The sequence below is a fragment of the Ranitomeya variabilis genome, chromosome 5 (genome assembly GCF_051348905.1).
Source record: "Ranitomeya variabilis isolate aRanVar5 chromosome 5, aRanVar5.hap1, whole genome shotgun sequence".
Lineage (NCBI taxonomy): Eukaryota > Metazoa > Chordata > Amphibia > Anura > Dendrobatidae > Ranitomeya > Ranitomeya variabilis.
The window spans coordinates 273,037,359-273,051,202 of record NC_135236.1 but is presented as its reverse complement, the minus strand read 5'-3'; the positions used below and the strand labels follow the sequence as shown (position 1 = coordinate 273,051,202).

Genomic DNA, 13,844 nt, shown 5'->3' with positions numbered 1-13,844 from the left:
CCCATACAGTCTATATCTACAATAATATATATCTGACAGGAGCCCGTACAGTCTATATCTACAATAATATACACCTGACAGGAGCCCGTACAGTCTGTATCTACAATAATATACACCTGACAGGAGCCCGTACAGTCTATATCTACAATAATATATACCTGACAGGAGCCCGTACAGTCTATATCTACAATAATATATACATGACAGGAGTCCGTACAGTCTATATCTACAATAATATATACCTGACAGGAGCCCGTACAGTCTATATCTACAATAATATACACCTGACAGGAGCTAGTACAGTCTGTATCTACAATAATATATACCTGACAGGAGCCCGTACAGTCTATATCTACAATAATATACACCTGACAGGAGCCCATACAGTCTATATCTACAATAATATATATCTGACAGGAGCCCGTACAGTCTATATCTACAATAATATACACCTGACAGGAGCCCGTACAGTCTGTATCTACAATAATATACACCTGACAGGAGCCCGTACAGTCTATATCTACAATAATATATACCTGACAGGAGCCCGTACAGTCTATATCTACAATAATATACACCTGACAGGAGCCCATACAGTCTATATCTACAATAATATATACCTGACAGGAGCCCGTACAGTCTATATCTACAATAATATATACATGACAGGAGTCCGTACAGTCTATATCTACAATAATATATACCTGACAGGAGCCCGTACAGTCTGTATCTACAATAATATATACCTGACAGGAGCCCGTACAGTCTATATCTACAATAATATATACCTGACAGGAGCCCGTACAGTCTATATCTACAATAATATACACCTGACAGGAGCCCGTACAGTCTATATCTACAATAATATATACCTGACAGGAGCCCGTACAGTCTATATCTACAATAATATATACCTGACAGGAGCCCATACAGTCTATATCTACAATAATATACACCTGACAGGAGCCCATACAGTCTATATCTACAATAATATATATCTGACAGGAGCCCGTACAGTCTATATCTACAATAATATACACCTGACAGGAGCCCGTACAGTCTGTATCTACAATAATATACACCTGACAGGAGCCCGTACAGTCTATATCTACAATAATATATACCTGACAGGAGCCTGTACAGTCTATATCTACAATAATATATACCTGACAGGAGCCCGTACAGTCTATATCTACAATAATATATACCTGACAGGAGCCCATACAGTCTATATCTACAATAATATACACCTGACAGGAGCCCATACAGTCTATATCTACAATAATATATACCTGACAGGAGCCTGTACAGTCTATATCTACAATAATATATACCTGACAGGAGCCCGTACAGTCTATATCTACAATAATATATACCTGACAGGAGCCCATACAGTCTATATCTACAATAATATACACCTGACAGGAGCCCGTACAGTCTATATCTACAATAATATATACCTGACAGGAGCCCATACAGTCTATATCTACAATAATATATACCTGACAGGAGCCCATACAGTCTATATCTACAATAATATATACCTGACAGGAGCCTGTACAGTCTGTATCTACAATAATATATACCTGACAGGAGCCCATACAGTCTATATCTACAATAATATATACCTGACAGGAGCCCGTACAGTCTATATCTACAATAATATATATCTGACAGGAGCCCATACAGTCTATATCTACAATAATATATATCTGACAGGAGCCCATACAGTCTAGTGTCTTCACCAGTGAGCTGGCTAGACTGTATGGGCTGCAGTCAGGCATACCTCCCAACCGTCCCGGATCACGCGGGACTGTCCTGATTTTGACAGTCAGCCCCGGGATCCCGGGAGGGACATTAGTTGTCCCGCACTGGTTGGGAGGTGTACATATCACCCAGTCCCTGAGCCCCTGCACCCGCCCGCAGACTAGAGAACTGCAGCATATTGGCTGCTCTGTGCGCACAGGCTCAGGACCTGTGATGAAGTCACAGGATGGGAGGAGTCAGGGGGTCACATGATCGGGAGGACCTCCGTGTACAGGACTCTGCTGGTTGTCATGACGCTGGAAGGTAAGCATGTGTGAGGTCAGGAGGTGTTTACACTGTGGATGTAGCAGAGTCGTGTGTGTACAAGGTGTATGGATCGGAGCAGCGTGTGCAATGTGTATGGAGCGGAGCCGTGTGTGTATAAGGTGTATGGAGCAGAGCCATGTGTGTACGGAGTGTACGGAGTGGAGCCGTATGTGTACGAGGTGTACGGAGCGGAGCCGTGTGTGTATAAGGTGTATGGAGCAGATCCGTGTGTGTACGGAGTGTACGGAGTGGAGCCGTATGTGTACGAGGTGTACGTAGCGGAGCCATGTGTGTACGAGGTGTACGGAGTGGTGCCGTGTGTGTACGAGGTGTATGGAGCGGAGCCGTGTGTGTACGAGGTGTACGGAGCGGAGCCATGTGTGTACGAGGTGTACGGAGTGGTGCCGTGTGTGTACGAGGTGTATGGAGCGGAGCCGTGTGTGTACGAGGTGTACGGAGAGGAGCCGTATGTGTATGAGGTGTACGGAGTGGTGCCGTGTGTGTACGAGGTGTATGGAGCAGAGCCGTGTGTGTACAGAGTGTACCGAGTGGAGCCTTATGTGTATGAGGTGTACGGAGCGGAGCCGTGTGTGTATAAGGTGTATGGAGCAGAGCCGTGTGTGTACGGAGTGGAGCCGTATGTGTACGAGGTGTACGGAGCGGAGCCGTGTGTGTATAAGGTGTATGGAGCAGAGCCATGTGTGTACGGAGTGTACGGAGTGGAGCCGTATGTGTACGAGGTGTACGTAGCGGAGCCGCATGTGCAAGGTGTATGGAGCAGAGCCGTGTGTGTACGAGGTGTACGGAGCGGAGCCGTGTGTGTACGAGGTGTACGGAGTGGTGCCGTGTGTGTACGAGGTGTATGGAGCGGAGCCATGTGTGTACGAGGTGTACGGAGAGGAGCCGTATGTGTATGAGGTGTACGGAGTGGTGCCGTGTGTGTACGAGGTGTATGGAGCGGAGCCGTGTGTGTACGAGGTGTACGGAGAGGAGCCGTATGTGTATGAGGTGTATGGAGCGGAGCCGTGTGTGTGCAAGGTATACGGAGCAGAGCAGCATGTGCAATGTGTACGGAACGGAGCCGTGTGTGTACGAGGTGTACGGAGCGGAGCCGTGTGTGTATAAGGTGTATGGAGCAGAGCCATGTGTGTACGGAGTGGAGCCGTATGTGTACGAGGTGTACGTAGCGGAGCCGCATGTGCAAGGTGTATGGAGCAGAGCCGTGTGTGTACGAGGTGTATGGAGCGGAGCCGTGTGTGTACGAGGTGTACGGAGTGGTGCCGTGTGTGTATGAGGTGTATGGAGCGGAGCCGTGTGTGTACGAGGTGTACGGAGAGGAGCCGTATGTGTATGAGGTGTACGGAGTGGTGCCGTGTGTGTACGAGGTGTATGGAGCGGAGCCGTGTGTGTATGAGGTGTACGGAGCGGAGCCGTGTGTGTGCAAGGTATACGGAGCAGAGCAGCGTGTGCAATGTGTACGGAGCGGAGCCGTGTGTGTACGAGGTGTACGGAGTGGAGCCGTGTGTGTACGAGGTGTACGGAGTGGAGCCGTGTGTGTATGACATGTATGGAGAGGAGCCGTGTGTGTATGAGGTGTACGAAGCGGAGACGTGTGTGTACAAGGTGTATGGAGCGGATCTGTGTGTGTACAAAGTGTATGGAGTGGAGCCGTGTGTGTACAAGGTGTATGGGGAGGAGCCGTGTGTGTATGAGGTGTACGGAGCGGAGCCGTGTGTGTACGAGGTGTATGGAGCGGAGCTGTGTGTGTACAAAGTGTATGGAGTGGAGCCGTGTGTGTACAAGGTGTATGGGGAGGAGCCGTGTGTGTACGAGGTGTACGGAGCGGAGCCGTGTGTGTACGGAGCGGAGCCGCATGTGCAAGGTGTATGGAGCAGAGTCGTGTATGTACAAGGTGTATGGAGCAGAGCCGCATGTGTACGAGGTGTACGGAGCGGACGCTGGCTGTGTCGGATCGGAGCAGATATTGCTCCTCGCTCTGACACTGACTGGCACAGGAGATACGGAGGTCTTTATCAGTGGCGTATCACAGCTGCAGCGACGTGAACAGTCAGCGGCGCAGCTGGATGACACCATTCAGCGCCGTGGGAGTGGAAGCTGCCGGCTGCTGCGAGGGAGCGCGGTGAAAGGTGTTTGTGTGTAGTGATGGAGAAGGCAATGATGGGGGTGGGGTAACCATGTGTGGCCATTATACTGCACCCAGCATTGTGTGTGGCCATTATACTATACCCAGCATCGTGTGGGGCCATTATACTGTACAAAGCATCATGTGGCGCCATTATACTGTATGGACCATTACGTGGGGCAAGTATACTGTACGCAGCATCATGTGGGGCCATTATACAGTATGGAGCGTCGTGTGTGGCCACTGTACAGTATAGAGCGTCGTGTGTGGCCACTGTACAGTATGGAGTGTCGTGTGTGGCCATTGTACACTATGGAGCGTCGTGTGTGGCCACTGTACAGTATGGAGCGTCGTGTGTGGCCATTGTACAGTATGGAGCGTCGTGTGTGGCCATTGTACACTATGGAGCGTCGTGTGTAGCCACTGTACAGTATGGAGCGTCATGTGTGGCCATTGTACAGTATGGAGCGTCGTGTGTAGCCATTGTACACTATGGAGCGTCGTGTGTAGCCATTGTACACTATGGAGCGTCGTGTGTGGCCATTTTTTTTGTTCATAATTATTGTTAACGAAACATTGTGATCAGAAGTGCTAAATGGGTGTGGTTGGGGCGTGGCTAGTTGTGAAATGGGTGTGGCCTGAAATTTGCCGCGGCGCGCTAAGCGCGCCGCTGACTTTGTCCCTCTTTCCCTTCCCCTAAAGTTGGGAGGTATGAGTCAGGACCTGGCAGGAGCCCATATATTCTACTGGCTTTAATAATTTATACCTTGAAGGAGCACATACATTCTAGTGTCATGTATGGGCTGCAGTCAGGGCCAGGCAGCAGCCCATAAATTCTGCTATCTTGAAGACTATAAACCAGGAAGGAGCCTATACAGTCTTACAGTCTAGCATCTTCAGTAGTGAGCAGGCTAGACTGTATGGGCTGCAGTCAGGACCTGGAAGGAGCCCATACAGTCTAGGCTCAACCATTGGTGCAATCCCCGTGGTCTCGTGCATATGACGTCAGGCCATCACGCTACACCCAACGCTATTTGGAAGCCATCTTTGTACTCCTTTGCTGATTCGGGCAATTTTTTGTCACGTGACATGACGTCAGCGTTATCTACCCAATGGTATATTGAAGTGCTGTTTGTTCCGGCAGTGCTCCTTGCTTGATTGGTGCAATGCCTGTGTCACGTGAATATGACGTCGCAGCTTCCGCTTTACCTACGCACAGTTATCGGAAGCTTAGTTTCTACTTCCAGTGCTCCTGACCTGATAGGTTCAATTTGAAGCGCCCGGAAGTGCGTGTCTGGACTAGGCTAGGCGGGAAAAACAAAAATGGCGTGCTGAAGCCGAAAGGGAAGTAGAGAGGAACGGTTTTACGTGTCGGTAGAGAGTGGCGGAGCTCGTTACACTGCTGCATTGGTCGTAGGCGGACGCGCTGAGGTGAGCCTTCCGGTCGGGTCGCAGCGGCTGGTGTATTTAGTAGGCATTGCCTGAGCTGTCATCATAGCGGTATGCAATGGCTTATACCGTGGGGCTGGTGTAAGCTGACAGCTTCACTATAACTCCCCCCAACGTGGCATGCTGGCAGTTGTAGTGCCACAGCACATAGAGACCCACAAGCTGCTGTCTGGGCGGATGCTAGCTCCCTCAGTGCTCCCCATTCCCTGGTAACTGTGTTCTGCGCCACTCTTTGTGAACTGTATTAACAGAGCGCAGCAGTAACGTGACGTCTGTGTACTGGACTCTTTCTAGGGGTGAGCAGACAAGATGGAGGACGTGGAGTCCAAGTTCATCCACCTGCTGCAGCCGATAAGGGACTTGACCAAGAACTGGGATGTGGACGTGGCCGCTCAGCTGGGCGAGTACTTGGAAGAGGTAAAGCACTGTCATCCAGATCTATATGTTGGAAACTAGACCCCTAGGGAACTTATCTAGTGTGTGGTGAGCACCTTGAACCCCCAGGGGCTTCACAGAAGTTTATCACGTGTGATATCCCACCTCTCCTCCTGCTCCCTGTTTGACCGGTTACAATCTGGTTCCGACACCATCACTCAACTGAAACTGCCCTAACTAAAGTCACCAATGACCTACTAACAGCCAAGAGCAAGCGACACTACTCTGTCCTCCTTCTCCTGGACCTGTATTCTGCCTTCAACACTGTGCACCTTTCCCTCCTGCTACAGATTCTATCATTTCTTGGCATCACAGACTTGGAATATAGCAAGGTAGGACTGTAGTTAAATAATAAATAACTTTTAATTGTACCTATTAAAAGAGCCCTCGGGCCCGACGAACATACATAAATACCAAAAGCATAACACACAATATACAAATACTATCAGAAGCTCCACCTGAGTGCTGTTAGAATTCTAGCACAGTGAACAAGAAACACCTTTTCTCTTGGGAACTTATCACCATAAAAACTAATACCCTTAGGCCTTTTCACTGCTACAGTCCGCATACATTATTCAATCCATGCAGATCCTATGAAAGCAGGTAAAGATTACTGCCTACGTATAAAAAACAGGAACGATCTCACCCGAGATGCCATTTCATTCCTTTACAGCGTGGAGTGGGATGGTCCAACAATATGCCCGTGCTTGTGAGGAAGGCGCTCTGCGTGCCTGCTCAAAGCCTCATTCATCTGGACTGCATCCGAACTCTAATCGCATCCTCCCTCATTAGAGATTCTCCCGACGCGTTTCTTGTGGCTCAGTCATCAGGGGAGAAGCCACTTTAAAAGACAAAGTGTGTGCTATCCATTGCACATTTTGTGTGATGTGCAATGGATAGCGTGCACTTTGTATTTTGAAGTGGCTTCTCCCCTGATGACTGAGCCACAAGAAACGCGTCGGGAGAATCTCTAATGAGGGAGGATGCGATTAGAGTTCGGATGCAGTCCAGGTCAGGAGCACTGGAAGTAGAAACTAAGCTTCCGATAACTGTGTGTAGGTAAAGCGGAAGCTGCGACGTCATATTCACGTGACACACGAATTGCACCAATCAAGCAAGGAGCACTGCCGGAACAAACAGCACTTCAATATACCATTGGGTAGATAACGCTATAGATAATGTCATGTCACGTGACAAATAATTGCCCGAATCAGCAAAGGAGTACAAAGATGGCTTCCAAATAGCGTTGGGTGTAGCGTGATGGCCTGACGTCATGTGCACGAGACCACGGGGATTGCACCAATCAGCTAGGAGGAGCACTGGGAGTAGAAAGATGGCTTCCTAATAGCTTTGGGTGTAGACGTTATGTTCTCTCGTGACAGACATTGCGGGGCTATAGGGTTAGAGCACAGCATGCTCTCCTCATCAGCCTCCGTAACTCGTGTCATAGTGAAAATCTGCAGTTTTGGGCGCTTCTTCATTATGCAGAAAGATTGTCATGGCAGCCAGCCGCTCACTATTATGGGCAACCTGGGGATCACTGAGGGTTGCTGGGAGTCTCAGCGGATGGACCGCTACCGGGAGCTGCATGGTGGCTCAGTGGTTAGCACAACTGCATTGCAGACCTGGGGTTCAAATCCCACCAAGGACAGCATCTGCATGGAGTCTATATGTCCTCCCCATGTCTGTGTGGGTTTCCTCCCCAAAGACATACTGATAGATGATTTAGATTGTGAGCCCCAATGGGGACAGTGATCATGTCTGAGAAATTAATAGGGAAATAAAAGCAATTTTCTCTCCGTTTATGGCTTTTTGAGTGGTAGGTTATAAATAGTCCTGGGACCCCCACTGATCAGTACCGCAGCTCTACTCTGCTCAGCCGTGATTGTCACCTTAATGTGCCCAGATAGACAATAAAGGGGTCACAACTCTCCGAGAAGAGGTGTAGTGTCTTTGTTGTGCTTATTGTGGGGGTGTTAGGAGCTGGGTCCTCACTAATCATAAATGGGTGGCCCATTCTGAGAATGGCTATCAATCAGAATTCTCCTGTAGTCCCTCTAAAAGGGTTAAATATATTTAAAGTATTCCAAAAGAGAAAAAGAAAGAGGCAGCACTCACCGATCTTCCGAGACAGGTAAATTTATTTACTCACAATAAAATCTTCACGGCCGGGGGTGCTATTGTGCTGAGTGCGGCAAGCCTGACGACGGCCGTTTCGCGCCTGACGGGCGCTTCTACGGGTCAGTAAGTGAGTGCCAGAAACGCCGGGGGAAGTAGAAGGTTGGAGCCAAAAGCCCCTCCCTCTACCCCCACCCCTTGCAAACTGGAGACACCCCACTCCGTGACAAAATACTAAAAACACATTAAAAACAATACACACCAAATGCTATCACTGACAGTGCTTCTTGACTTACATCAAACAACTTATATTGCTAACGGTAACTCAAAACGTAAACCGACATTGGATGCAACGAATTCTAACGCATCGATTTGGGACACATTCATTGGAAACCACTCCCATATAGTACAATTTTGGGGGAGGGAACTACAGCATTATGTAGCTTCACTTAAACTTAGTCGAGGAGAGATATCGTATTAACTTGTCTTAACATCACAAAACTAATCCTCCAGAACTTAGGTAAGCGAATGCATCTCGAATATGCTATATCTTATAAAAAGATGGACATCATTGAAACCTAGGGGGCCCATGGCATTTGTTTGCATAATCCATCATGCCTCCCTTCTCAGCAACATATTATGCAGGTCTCCCCCTCTCTTGGGTAAGATTACCTTGTCGACTCCTGCAAATGTCATCACGTTGGAATCCCCCCCCGTGCGTATCGCGAATGTGCTCGATCAGTCTGGGTACGCTTTTCCCCGTAGTGACTGATCTACAATGTTCGCGGAATCGTACGTAAAGACAACGTATGGTTTTTCCGATGTAGAAACGCCCACAGGGGCAATACACCACGTACACCAGGGGTGTCAAACTGCATTCCTCGAGGGCCGTAACCAGGTCATGTTTTCAGGATTTCCTTGTATTGCACAGGTGATAATTTAAGCACCTGCACAGATAATGATTCCTGCACCTTGTGCAATGCTAAGGAAATCTTGAAAACACGCATGGTTTGAGGCCCTCGAGGAATGCAGTTTGACACCCCTGACGTACACTACGTATTTGGTTTTGCATGATATAAATACATTAACCATGTGTCTGATAGGGCCTATAGTGAGAGTCTGCCCTATGACGTGACTCTTGCAATATGAACAGTGTCCACACCGATGGTTCCCCTTAGGTGCACTGGAATCTAACCAATTTCTTTAATCATTGGATATCCGATTACGAACCAAGACATCTCTTAATCTTGTGCTACGCTTCCTTGATATTAACGGACCTCTATTCACTGTTTCTACAAGATCTCTATCTTTTCCAAGAATATGCCAGTTCTTCCTAATGGCAGTCCGAATATAGGAATAGGAAGGAGGGGTTTGGGTTCCTGCAGAACTGGGCCGACTTCTCAGTGGGCTACAGGCTCTACGCTAGGGACGGGCTGCACCTCAATGGGGAAGGGGCAGCTGTGCTGGGGGAGAAAATGGTTAGAAGGTTGGAGGAGTGTTTAAACTAGGGATTGGGGGGGAGGGTATTCATTTTATAGGAGGGGAAGATAGTGCAGATAGAGAGCTGGGCACAAATAAGGAAGTTGGGGGTGGCGGTGGCATGGGGGGTGGGGTTAGAACAGTTATTAATTTAAGAAAGAATAGAGGTACAGAGAGTAACATCAAGTGCATGTATACTAATGCCAGAAGCCTCGCCAACAAAATGGACGAATTAGAACTAATGTTGTTGGAGCATAATTATGACATGGTGGGGATATCTGAGACGTGGCTGGATGAGAGCCATGACTGGGCTGTTAACTTGCAGGGCTATAGCCTGTTCAGAAATGACCGTACAGATAAGCGAGGGGGAGGGGTGTGTCTATATGTAAAATCTTCCTTAAAACCCATCCTGCGTGATAATATAGGTGAATTTAATGAAAATGTGGAGTCCCTGTGGGTGGAGATAAGGGGAGGGGGAAAAAATAATAAATTACTGATAGGGGTTTGTTATAAATCTCCAAAAATAATGGAAGCAATGGAGAATATCCTCGTAAAGCAAATAGATGAAGCTGCGACTCAAGGAGAAGTCATTATTATGGGGGACTTCAACTACCCTGAAATAGATTGGGGAACAGAAACCTGCAGTTCCAGCAAAGGTAATCGGTTTTTGACAACTATGAGAGACAATTACCTTTCACAGCTGGTTCAGGACCCAACAAGGAGGGGGGCACTGCTAGATCTAATATTAACCAACAGGCCAGACCGCATATCAAATATAAGGGTTGGGGGTCACTTGGGGAATAGTGATCATAAAATAATAAGTTTTCATGTAACCTTTAATAAGATGGGTAGTAGGGGGGTGACAAGGACACTAAACTTCAGGAGGGCAAATTTCCAACGGATGAGAGAGGATCTTGGTGCAATTAACTGGGACGATATCCTGAGACACAAAAATACACAAAGAAAATGGGAGACGTTTATTAGCATCCTGGATAGGACCTGTGCACAGTATATACCGTATGGGAATAAACATACTAGAAATAGGAGGAAACCAATATGGCTAAATAGAGCTGTTAGGGGCGCAATAAGGAACAAAAAGAAAGCATTTAGAGAATTAAAGGAAGTAGGTAGTGATGAGGCATTAAATAAATACAGAAAATTAAATAAATTCTGTAAAAAGCAAATCAAGGCAGCAAAGATTGAGACAGACTCATTGCTAGAGAGAGCAAAAATAACCCCAAAATATTCTTTAACTACATAAATAGTAAGAAACTAAAAAATGACAGTGTTGGCCCCCTTAAAAATAGTCTGGGTGAAATGGTGGATGAGGATGAGGAAAAAGCCAATCTGCTAAATGACTTTTTTTCATCAGTATTTACAAAAGAAAATCCCATGGCAGCCAATATGACTAGTGATAAAAATTCCCCATTAAATGTCACCTGCTTAACCCAGCAGGAAGTACAGCGGCGTCTAAAAATCACTAAAATTGACAAATCTCCGGGCCCGGATGGGATACACCCCCAAGTACTGCAGGAACTAAGTACAGTCATTGATAGACCATTATTTTTAATCTTTAAAGAGTCCATAATAACAGGGTCTGTACCACAGGACTGGCGTATAGCAAATGTGGTGCCAATATTCAAAAAAGGGGCAAAAACTGAACTCGGTAATTATAGGCCAGTAAGTTTAACCTCTACTGTGGGTAAAATCCTGGAGGGCATTCTAAGGGATGCTATACTGGAGTATCTGAAGAGGAATAACCTCATGACCCAGTATCAGCACGGGTTTACTAGGGACCGCTCATGTCAGACTAATTTGATCAGCTTCTATGAAGAGGTAAGTTCCGGACTGGACCAAGGGAACCCAGTGGACGTAGTGTATATGGACTTTTCCAAAGCTTTTGATACGGTGCCACACAAAAGGTTGATACATAAAATGAGAGTAATGGGGATAGGGGAAAATATGTGTAAGTGGGTTGAGAGCTGGCTCAGGGATAGGAAACAAAGGGTGGTTATTAATGGAGCACACTCGGACTGGGTCGCGGTTAGCAGTGGGGTACCACAGGGGTCAGTATTGGGCCCTCTTCTTTTTAACATATTTATTAATGACCTTGTAGGGGGCATTCAGAGTAGAATTTCAATATTTGCAGATGACACTAAACTCTGTAGGGTAATCAATACAGGGGAGGACAATTTTATATTACAGGATGATTTATGTAAACTAGAAGCTTGGGCTGATAAATGGCAAATGAGCTTTAATGGGGATAAATGTAAGGTCATGCACTTGGGTAGAAGTAATAAGATGTATAACTATGTGCTTAATTCTAAAACTCTGGGCAAAACCATCAATGAAAAAGACCTGGGTGTATGGGTGGATGACAGACTCATATTCAGTGGCCAGTGTCAGGCAGCTGCTACAAAGGCAAATAAAATAATGGGATGTATTAAAAGAGGCATTGATGCTCATGAGGAGAACATAATTTTACCTCTATACAAGTCACTAGTTCGACCACACTTAGAATACTGTGCACGGTTCTGGTCTCCGGTGTATAAGAAAGACATAGCTGAACTAGAGCGGGTGCAGAGAAGAGCGACCAAGGTTATTAGAGGACTTGGGGGTCTGCAATACCAAGATAGGTTATTACACTTGGGGCTATTTAGTTTGGAAAAACGAAGACTAAGGGGTGATCTTATTTTAATGTATAAATATATGAGGGGACAGTACAAAGACCTTTCTGATGATCTTTTTAATCATAGACCTGAGACAGGGACAAGGGGGCATCCTCTACGTCTGGAGGAAAGAAGGTTTAAGCATAATAACAGACGCGGATTCTTTACTGTAAGAGCAGTGAGACTATGGAACTCTCTGCCGTATGATGTTGTAATGAGTGATTCATTAATTAAATTTAAGAGGGGACTGGATACCTTTCTGGAAAAGTATAATATTACAGGGTATATACACTAGATTCCTTGATAAGGCGTTGATCCAGGGAACTAGTCTGATTGCCGTATGTGGAGTCGGGAAGGAATTTTTTTCCCCATGGTGGAGTTACTCTTTGCCACATGGGTTTTTTTTGCCTTCCTCTGGATCAACATGTTAGGGCATGTTAGGTTAGGCTATGGGTTGAACTAGATGGACTTAAAGTCTTCCTTCAACCTCAATAACTATGTAACTATGTAACTATGTAACTATGTGTATCCATAGGGCTAAATTGAAAACAAAATGTAAAACGTTTCTCAATAGAATTATTAACTTTCGGACTTTCACTATTGGTACTTATTCTATTCCTAGCTTCCTGTAATAGCTTTTTTGGATAACCCCTTCTTTCAAACCTTTGACATAATTCAACTGATTGTGACTCGGCTCAATCCTGTGTGATGTGCAATGGATAGCACACACTTTGTCTTTTAAAGTGGCTTCTCCCCTGATGACTGAGCCACAAGAAACGCGTCGGGAGAATCTCTAATGAGGGAGGATGCGATTAGAGTTCGGATGCAGTCCAGATGAATGAGGCTTTGAGCAGGCACGCAGAGCGCCTTCCTCACAAGCACGGGCATATTGTTGGACCATCCCACTCCACACTGTAAAGGAATGAACTGGCATCTCGGGTGAGATCGTTCCTGTTTTTTGTACCTAGGCAGTAATCTTTACCTGCTTTCATAGGATCTGCTTGGATTGAATAATGCATGCTGACTGTAGCAGTAAAAAAGGCCTAAGGGTATTAGTTTTTATGGTGATAAGTTTCCAAGAGAAAAGGTGTTTCTTGTTCACCTTGATAGAATTCTTATAGCGCTCAGGTGGAGCGTCTGATAGTATTTGTCTATTGTGTGTTATGCTTTTGGTATTTGTCTGTTCGTCGGGCCCGAGGGCTCTTTTAATAGGTACAATTAAAAGTTATTTTTTATTATTTAACTACAGTCCTAACTTGCTATATTGCACTTTGGAACTGATTGGTGGTACTAGTTAATCATCACAGACTTGGCCCTATCCTGGATCTCGTCATTTGACAGACTGAACATTCAGTGTGTCCCTCCCCCATACCACCTCCTCACCTCGCCCCCTTGTCTGTCGGTGTTCCTCAAGGCTCTGTTCTAGGACCCCTGCTCTTCTCCATCTACACCTTTGGCATAGGACAGCTCATAGAATC

General features: G+C 46.4%; 1 protein-coding gene across 2 annotated transcripts in view; it reads left to right on the top strand.

Moving 5' to 3' along the window:
- Positions 1-5,429: 5,429 nt before the first annotated feature.
- Positions 5,430-13,844, top strand: part of NCAPH2 (non-SMC condensin II complex subunit H2) — a 189,557-nt gene continuing 181,142 nt past the window's right edge. For both annotated transcript variants that reach the window (XM_077264330.1, XM_077264331.1), the window contains exons 1-2: positions 5,430-5,647; positions 5,960-6,082. In XM_077264330.1, the coding sequence (XP_077120445.1) occupies positions 5,975-6,082 (108 nt within the window). In that variant the 5' untranslated portion in view covers positions 5,430-5,647; positions 5,960-5,974. The remainder of the gene's footprint in view (positions 5,648-5,959; positions 6,083-13,844) is intronic.